The sequence below is a fragment of the Ascidia mentula genome, chromosome 2, assembly GCF_947561715.1.
Source record: "Ascidia mentula chromosome 2, kaAscMent1.1, whole genome shotgun sequence".
Taxonomy (NCBI): Eukaryota; Metazoa; Chordata; class Ascidiacea; order Phlebobranchia; family Ascidiidae; genus Ascidia; species Ascidia mentula.
In genome coordinates, this window is record NC_138567.1 from 16,015,804 (window position 1) to 16,025,227 (window position 9,424).

The 9,424-nt window shown below is 37.0% G+C and overlaps 1 protein-coding gene across 1 annotated transcript; it reads left to right on the top strand.

The window, feature by feature from the left end:
- Nucleotides 1-605: 605 nt before the first annotated feature.
- Nucleotides 606-9,413, top strand: LOC145890431 (uncharacterized). The gene is made up of 28 exons (XM_082981502.1): nucleotides 606-640; nucleotides 749-797; nucleotides 876-965; nucleotides 1,215-1,265; nucleotides 1,606-1,667; nucleotides 1,753-1,801; nucleotides 1,916-2,005; nucleotides 2,202-2,252; nucleotides 2,562-2,662; nucleotides 2,728-2,783; nucleotides 2,926-3,026; nucleotides 3,159-3,334; nucleotides 3,580-3,671; nucleotides 3,869-3,910; nucleotides 3,984-4,308; nucleotides 4,373-4,533; nucleotides 4,729-4,867; nucleotides 4,977-5,060; nucleotides 5,131-5,530; nucleotides 5,604-5,704; nucleotides 5,940-6,113; nucleotides 6,423-6,607; nucleotides 6,956-7,182; nucleotides 7,466-7,676; nucleotides 7,964-8,105; nucleotides 8,486-8,657; nucleotides 8,855-9,048; nucleotides 9,342-9,413. The coding sequence occupies exons 3-28, from the start codon at nucleotides 895-897 to the stop codon at nucleotides 9,383-9,385; spliced, it is 3,501 nt and encodes a 1,166-aa protein (XP_082837628.1). The 5' UTR covers nucleotides 606-640; nucleotides 749-797; nucleotides 876-894; the 3' UTR covers nucleotides 9,386-9,413.
- Nucleotides 9,414-9,424: the final 11 nt, after the last annotated feature.

Below are 9,424 nucleotides of genomic sequence, written 5' to 3' on the forward strand. Positions count from 1 at the left end.
CTTCCCTTTGCATTAAGGCGGTGTAAGGTGTAGACAACTTTTCGATAATAAAGCGGGCACAGGGAAATAACCAAACATAATCAATTTATTGCAGATGCACCAAACTTCGTTACAGTGGTTCAACATGTTTTTACACTTGTACACAAGGAAGTTTCGTGAATCGTCAGGCTCGTTCACGTCAGTGCAGGTAAAAGAAACCGTTTAGGAATTGATTGTATTTCTAATATTATTTTCCAGGATTTAAACATTATTTAAAAATATTTGTTACATGTTACTTTTTTCCAGTTGCCAATTTTCATCAATTACAAACATTTTCTTGTTTTTTTTCTCATTTTTTTATTGTTTATTGAAGTATTTACATCTCACTAAAATTATGGAAATGTACATTTTAATCGTCCTTTTCTCAACAGATGCCGAGGTACAAGATGTTTCTGGACTGGTACTGCTCCTGTTTGCACTGTCAGGTAAATTTTGAACCTTTTTACCAATATTCGTGTGATGTATTTAATGTAGAACGTTTGAAAATTTTGATAATAAAATTATTTTTAGGAATAAAAAAATTTTAAACTAAAATGCCGTGCTGTTCTTAGACGAGCGGCCACACAGAGACCAACAACAACAGTCGCACCAACAACAACTGGTAATTATCCCATTCAAGCCATTACTTAAATTTATTTGATGTCGTATCACGAGTCATGTACTCGATACGTCCGGTTTTTCACTTGTTTAAAAACTTAAATTTTTGTAGCTCCAAAACGTTGCACGACACTCGCAAGAGTTCAACAGACAACAAGAACGTAAGCAAATTTCATTTTAAAGTTAATATTACAAATTATGTTGTCATCGCACCTTTATCGTATGTGATTTTGTTCCAGTTGCACCAGGGGCACATTGATGGGTTCCACGTGCACCTACAAGTGCACTCAAGGTCGGCTGGTTAATTCTGCAGCAAGGAGGGTGTGTCGGTAAGTTAAGTCATATCAACCCAGACGCCACTGGATAGTAGTTACATTTTGTAACATTTCTTATTTTGTTAAAATGACCCAGTTACATTGAAGAAATGTTTTTATACCCACCACACGTATCCAATACATTTGTAATGATTAAATGGATAAAATGGTTAAAAAGCAAAATAAATCAGTTAAATCGTGCAAATTAAAATGTGACAAACTTTGCGAGGAAAACTTTGACCAACAGAATTTATTTGTATGCAGATGTCGTGGAAGCAGATGTTTCTGGACTGGATCGATCCCCATTTGTACAAGGTAGTGATTACAAACAAGGATCTTAAGTTTGCTATGGCCAAAATGCTATTACATGTAGTAATAATTTTGGACAGACATCTCCAATACAGAGCAAAAACATATGACTGAAACCAACAATAACGAATAATTTGTGAACATTTAAATGCAAATTACTGGTGCGGTGCTCGGCAACCTTATTCAAACCAGATTTTACGACTTTAAAAAAAATTTAACTCTTACTTCTAAAATGGGGATATTGTACACGATATAGTCACTACATTGTTTGTGCAATGCGATATCCGTTACAGTTTAATAGTGCCTAACACATAACTTGAATAGAAAAACGTTATGTTGTTTCCAGACCAAGACCAGCAACTACCGAAAAACCCACAACAACAGTTGCACCGACAACAACAACAACAGGTAAATTAAGTTGTATAACATCTTGCTGCGTTTGCTGTTTTCAAATTGTTTCACAATTTTGAATTTTTTGTTGTTCATTTTTTAGCACCACAACGCTGCACATCTCTCTCTCCAGTTCCTATGACAACAATGACGTAAGCAGTATCAAAATTTACTTTTGGGTTTTTACTTTTCGTATTTTGCGTGTTGTATCTGTGATATCCTGACATCTTTACCTTAATTTTTATCACGTACTTATTTTGTTCCAGGTGCACCAAGGGAAGGTTGATGGGAACAAAGTGCACCTACGAGTGCACTCAAGGTCGTCTTGTTAACCCTTCAGCAATGAGGGTGTGCCGGTAAGCCAACAATATATTGCATGTTCATGTTTCGTGCACCATTTTTCGTTTCGCGTGAATGGAGTGTGCTTCAAAGAACAAAATAAGACTTTAATCGGAGCGAGAACCAATTCCACGCTTTTTGATTCACAAACTACATCAAAGAATCCACACTTGTGAATAACATTTATCAACTGATAAATATATTTGTATGCAGATGTCGAGGAAGCAGATGCTTCTGGACTGGATCGTTCCCCATTTGTACAAGGTAGTACCTGCAGAACTGTAGAAGTGAATTTTATAGTTAGTTTGTACCATGTGCGAGCACACTTTACCTTTAGCACCTACAAAACTTAGCATGAAGCAATCATTTAAATCAACAATTCGGATTTATTACGAACCCTACAACGCTACAACGGTTCTGTGTTCGCGGCAATTATATGATGACCAAAGTTTTTTAAATCCGTACATTGTTATATCCGAAGTAATATATTTCTGTTTCCGCGGCTAAAGGTTTTTTTACACCAAGGCATATAGTTGTGTGTTATTTTCGATTGTAATCATTTTGTTTGTATAGAACGACCACCACGACTACAACCACAACTACAACGACCACTACCACTCCAGTACCAACCACAACCATCCCACCAACTACCACAACAGCCTATGAAATGCCAGGTTTTAAAAAACTTTTTTTGAGGGTCACAAAATCGTCCAAATACTAATGTTCGTGTTTTAAACAGAAAGAACGGTTGAGAATGATTGTCCGGTACCTGACTTCGGACGCCATTCATTCCAGGTATATCAACAATCTAGTTTTGTTACTGCTGTGCTTTGAACGTTTCTTGTAATTTAGCAACTAATAGGTTACTGAGAAATAGTATTTTAAAATACAATGTTGGGGATAAGTTAATTTTTTATTCAAATAAATTCTTTTGCAGGTTTTAGACACTTGGCCAACAGGAGCAGTTATAAGAATTATTATTAACAAGGATCATCTGCTGGTCGAACATGGGTGGTCGGTTCTTCTTACCTTCACGAAGTAAGTGCTTGGAAAAAGTTTAAATTTTTCTGAAACCTAGAGTGGTAAAACTAATTGCGGTTAACCAAATTGCCTCCAAATCTGAGGTCACTGTAATATCTCAAATACTTGACAGTTTTTTTATCGCTTTAGGGACTTACCGGAAACGATGAGCGTCATTTCGTGGACTTCGAGGGTTTTATCATTCAAGGGAAAGTACCTCTTACTAACGAATCAAGTGCACAACAGCGATCTAACAGGGGTCGATATGTTTTCTTTCACCATTGTTATCATTGGAGCTTCACTCGAATCCATGAGTGGTTATACAGGTAAACAAGCTATAAGTTGTTTATATTTTACATCCGAATCAATGCATAAACAAGATTATAATCAGTTGTATTGACGCTCAAATTATGACCATAACTGAATGTACTTATATTGGCATAGCGGTAGACAACCACGTTTATGATCAAGTCGAGTCAAAAACCAATATTGAGCAAAACCAATTGAAAAAATCTGACAAACAGAAAGCCTTAAGAACACTTGTCTAACATCTGGTTTTTATTACTTGTAGCTTTGGTTGCTTTTTATCCGGAACCAGTATCAAATGCGTCTTGCTTTGTGATGTCGAACAATGGAAACCCAGGACGATTCTTACAAACTGAGGTTGTGAAAGTTTAAATAAAAACTCGCCTTTGTTAACAACTTAATAGTTGTATTTACCACAAATTATCAGAAATGATTTACACAAATTATATTTTGCGTCGCTTTCGACTTGAAACGAGGAAGCGACTTCGTAAAGTTAAAAAAATCCGTGTACTTGTATGTAGATTTTTTAAACTAACTTGAAACATGTGATTTAGAGGGAGAACTCCATATCTTCAGAAACTGTTCAAAAAAGCCAGGTAACTAGTTTTGTGCAAAAACATTGACAAACTGTTGCTGGTATAAAGGACCTAACAAAAACAATTACTTAAGGTTGGAACTGCGCCTCCTATGCCTCCTGTACAACCCCCGGCACCTACAACCAGAAAACCGACAACAACAACGACAACCACACAAGAACCCTTTCAGCCACCAGCACCAGGCAACAATTGGAACACCGACAATAACAACAATCAAAACAACAATCAAAACAATAACAACAACAATAACAACAACAACCATAATCAAGACAACAACAATAATCAAGACGACAACAATAATCAAGATAACAATCATGAACATAATAACAACAACAATAATAATCAAGAGCTACAGGTCAATGACGCGGCTGTGCAGAGAATGAAGGGACAGTGCAATGGTAAATATAAGTGTTTCGAGCATTTGTTGATCTACTAATATTTACAATTGTTTTCCACTATAAGTTCTTCAGAAAGGTCTTCGAATAAAGAACCCTGGTTACACTTCTGGATCAAACAGCGAGAAATTCCGTTTTAATGCTGATATTGTCATCAGTGGATCCAACAACATGATGAACGACTGGACGCTCAAGGTTGTTTTTTCGAAACCCATCGACAGCATACAAGTACGACAAGCATTGTTTGGCTATTTTGTTTATAACAATGTTAATAGAATACAGAATAAAATTCGTTTGTGAGACAAGTAAAGAACACAATATATCTAACTTTTACTTACGCAGTTTTAAAGACATATGGTTTCATGAATTGATTCTCTTTTAATATCTATATCAAACAATTATAATTTTTTGTTATAATATAAGGTATGGGAAGCTGAAATGAATGAAAAATCACATGACGGATACGTTTATTTGTTCCGTCCGAAGACGTGGAATTCACAGTTAAGAGATGATTTCAGTTTCCTCATCATACCCGAGATGTCATCTGTGGATACACCAAAAAGTGAGACAGATATACTACATCTATATTTCATGTTTAACACGACTTTGTTACTGTAATATATTGTCGTTTACTTCAGTGTTTCAAATATGATTCTTATTATATTTTGCAGCCGTCATGTTTCTTTGTCCTGATGGAATAAAACCAAACCTAGACTGGCATGGAATTTTTAAAGCACCAGAACAACAAAATCATGGTAATGGTAGTTGTGTTACCACCAGGTTTTTGTTTGCATTGATCTACAATCGTATGTGGACGTATTACAGGACAAGGCATGTCACAGGCAGAACAGGAAAAAGAGAGACTAAGACAAGAAGAAATTGCCCGCGAGCAACGACTACAAGAGGAAGAACGACGGAGACAGATGCAGTTAGAAGAGGAACAAAGACGACGCCATGAAAATAAACAAAACAAAAATAACAATAACAACAACAAAAACTCCAACAATAACAACCACCAAAATCAGAATAACAACAATCACAATCAGGACAGCAACAACAATAACAACAACAACAACAACAATCAAAATCAGAACAACAATCACAATCAGAATAATAACAACAACAACCAAAACAACAGAGATGCCAATCATCACCCGGATCACAATAATAATCCCAACTTCCACAACAACAACAATAACAACAACAGTCCTACAACCTATCAGAGGTAAGCAATTAATACTAACACTCATGCAAAGTGGGTATAAAATATTTGTTATTGAATTGTTTTTGTTAATAAGGCCTTCTGCTGGCGGTAGTGGAAGATGTTCGGGCGCTAAAGGGATTTTACCGAAGAATCCAAGGCAGACGCGGGTCGTGTACAGAAAATCGCCAGCAAACGGTGAGCACAACAACCACACAAATTTCTTTGCCAATAAAAGCCGATGATGTTGGCCTAAAGAGGTCTTTGAATTTAGGAATTTAATTGGGACAATTCGAATGGCATGATACAAGAAATCCCCGTACGTAACGCACCAAGAGAATCTCATATTTACTTCACGGTCACATTCAGAAAAAATGAATGTACACAATAAGGTTCGTTATTTTAGCTTATAAAGGTTATGTTTTGTTTACAGAACGGCGGCCATATGACTATAACCAAGTTATCGCCATGTCCATTCTCTTCTACGAGGCGCAAAGATCAGGAAAACTTCCAAAAACAAACAGAATTCCTTGGAGAGGAGATTCCGGTCTTCGTGATGGTTGCGATGTGTCTCCTGCAAAAGATCTTACTGGAGGGTGGTACGATGGTAAGTTTCCCAGAAGTTTCCTTCTCTACTGGTCTGATGATGTCACTTTGGTAAACACCATGTTTGTGTTTGTTTACTTTTCCGTTTTTATCAATTTGCACTATTTGCTATTTAATACAGACTAAAGATAAATTTTTAAAAATAAAAAAGGTGTCAAATCCAAGAATCTTTTGGATATTTTGTGCGTCAAAAAATACAAAGCACCAGGGACAGCTGAGCAATAAACTTCATATTCTATTTGATCCGCATATGTGCGAGAACACAGCAAAATATATGTAAGAAACCAAAACAACTGCCTTGTGTTTGTAGCCGGAGATCACGTGAAATTTGGTTTTCCGATGGCCTGGTCGGTCACCACTCTTGCATGGGGAGTGATAGAATTCCAAGATGCTTACAGAGACAGCGGGGAATATTCAAACGTCCTCAGCTCTCTACGTTGGGTTACTGATTATTTCCTCAAAGCTCACACGGCAAAATATGAACTTTATGGACAGGTATTTTTTTTAGTTTGAATAATTTTGAAAAATTTCGTGTTTGCTGCAGCGGTAAGTGCAAACATTTCTGTTTGTTATGGCGTGTTTTTATGCTTATCGATGAATAAACCTTAGAAAGATTATGCTAATTTTGTTTCATAAGCGCTCAATGCTTGCGCCAAATGTGACGCGTTTCTATTTTTAAAGGCAGAAAATTTAACCGCAACACCAGTAACGAATAGTTGTTTCAGTAAATCAATCCGTTACCCCGCAAAAAATATATTTATCAGCGTCACAATATTGCCACCGCCAAAACAAACGACGGTCTAAATATCTTCTCATTACTAACCAAAAACATTTTACTCGCAGATTGGAAGTGGTCAGGCCGATCACGCTTACTGGGGAAGAGGAGAACAAATGAACATGGATCGACCAAGTTACAAGATTGACAAAAACAACCCGGGTACAGAACTGGCTGCTGAAACAGCCGCCGCTCTGGCAGCTTGCTCAGTCGTGTTCCGCGAGTCGGCGCCAACTTACGCCAACAAGCTGTTGAAGCACGCGAAAGAATTGTACGAGTTTGCTGACAAATACAGGTCAGAAAACAGAAACCAACTACAATTTTGAAACGAAAATATAATTTTTAATAGGCTTTTTACATTTGATGCCAACGTAAGGCACAAAAGTTGCTAGATGTCATAATCGCTGACATGATTTTATTTGCACATTTTCTTCTGAGTTGAATATTTAAAAGATTTTGATCGATTAAATTAAAAAAAATGGATTAAATATCAAAAATATCCATCTCGAAGTCGTGGTCTATCATGAAATATCCGGAACAAAAAAAATCCAGATATTTCATATTAAATTGATTTACAGGCGATCATACCACATGTCTATATCGGCTGTGAACGCTTACTATCGATCTTACAACGGTTTCAACGATGAGCTTGTTTGGGGTGCTCTCTGGCTCTACCGTGCGACAGGTTTGGCAAGCTACTTGACTGATGCTAAAAACAAATACCAACAATTCGGAGGTGGAAATACACCAAAAATGTTTTCCTGGGACGACAAAAGAGCAGGATCTCAGGTAATTACGTCCAACTTGAATTTTAATGTTAAAAAAAGCTCAAAGAAATAATTTCTTCTTGAGTGTTCTCATCACTGCTTTTCTCGCGTCATCATCTGGTAGTTTTGGCTTTCAACCAGAAATCAAGAAACCAAAGTATTTATTTTTTTATGTAACGAGGCAGCAAATGCTGAGGAATATTTACAGTTCAAACAAAAATCCATTAAAGTAAAAAGCCAAAACCTTGTTGGTTATTGTTTCTGGTCATCCATGCCTACACCCATAATGGACATGTAAAATATTTGCAGGTGCTTCTTGCCAATTTCACGGGTGAACAAAAGTACAGAACTCACATCCAGAATTACCAACGTTTCCTCAACGGTGGCGGAGCTCACAAAACACCGAAAGGTCTTGTCTGGCTCGACCAGTGGGGATCAAACAGATACGCAGGTATGATGAAACATTTTGATATTCTGTAACTCCTCGGCCGTATGTAACAATTCAGTATTACCAATGCCAGGTTGTTTATACAATGCAAACTAGCCATTCCATAACTTAGCAGCCAAATTACTACTGTAAGGGCCTCGTAATCACACAATTAATACGATCGTAACTATCTGGAGGAGAACTTCTGAACATAAAACACATGTCAAACTTCACATGAAGAAATTAATGTTGCGGAACACGTATTTTTCTGTGTAAATTCAACACAATGATTATGCAGACAGCTCACTTAGTTGATAATTAACTGAAAAAATTGTTGCAGAACATGACAAAAAAAGTAAAATTTCTAAAAGTAATTGGGTAACAATGTTTTTTTTTGTCTTCAGCGAATGCCGCATTTATCGCACTGGCGGCCGCGAAGGTTCCATCGATGCCAAACAAACAGAATCTTATAAAGTTCGCCCGTTCACAAATCCACTACATGTTGGGAAGTAGTGGAAGAAGTTATGTGGTTGGATATGGAAAAAATCCTCCACTCCGCCCTCATCACAGAGGAAGGTAAACAATTCATGAGATTTATTCAAAAATTCTATTTGTTTTCGTTTGAAAAGTTAAGGTCGCCAAACCTAACGGTAATTGAAACTCTACTAGAATCTCTTGGATGCTACTTTGCGAAGTCAGGGCATGCAAATTAGGCCCCTCGATGTAATCTATCGACTGCTTGCTTTTCAAGCATTTGTGTTGTTTTGTTTTAGTTCGTGTGCAGCGCCACCTGCCGACTGTTCGTGGGGAAATTCGTTCCACAGCAGTGGCGCTAACCCGTTCACATTGTACGGAGCTCTGGTTGCTGGACCAGACAAGAACGACAACTACGTGGACGACAGACAAGATTACGTGGCAAACGAAGTGGCGACAGATTACAATGCTGGCTTCCAATCTGCACTAGCTGGTAAATTTAAAACTAGTATATTTTATAAATTGAAACATATTGTTCGTTATTTATATTGCAACACTATAAGTTGCCGTATCAGTTGCATTTATGTACACCAATGTGTTCTTTTATCGATTGATATTTTCTTAGAAATCTCCAAATAATGTCATGAACATAGGAGTGCTTAGATTGTAGGTAATTATATTATTTCACCAACCCTACTCAACGGAGACGTTTTGACTGACTGATGAATCGTTAAAAGCGTCCACAAAAATCGCAGTAATTCTTATATACTTTTATTTTATATTCAGGTCTAAAGTACTTCCAAATCAAAGCAAGAAGATCTCGTGGATAATTATGAGACTTTCAGTAGCCTTTCCAGTCAGATATGTGC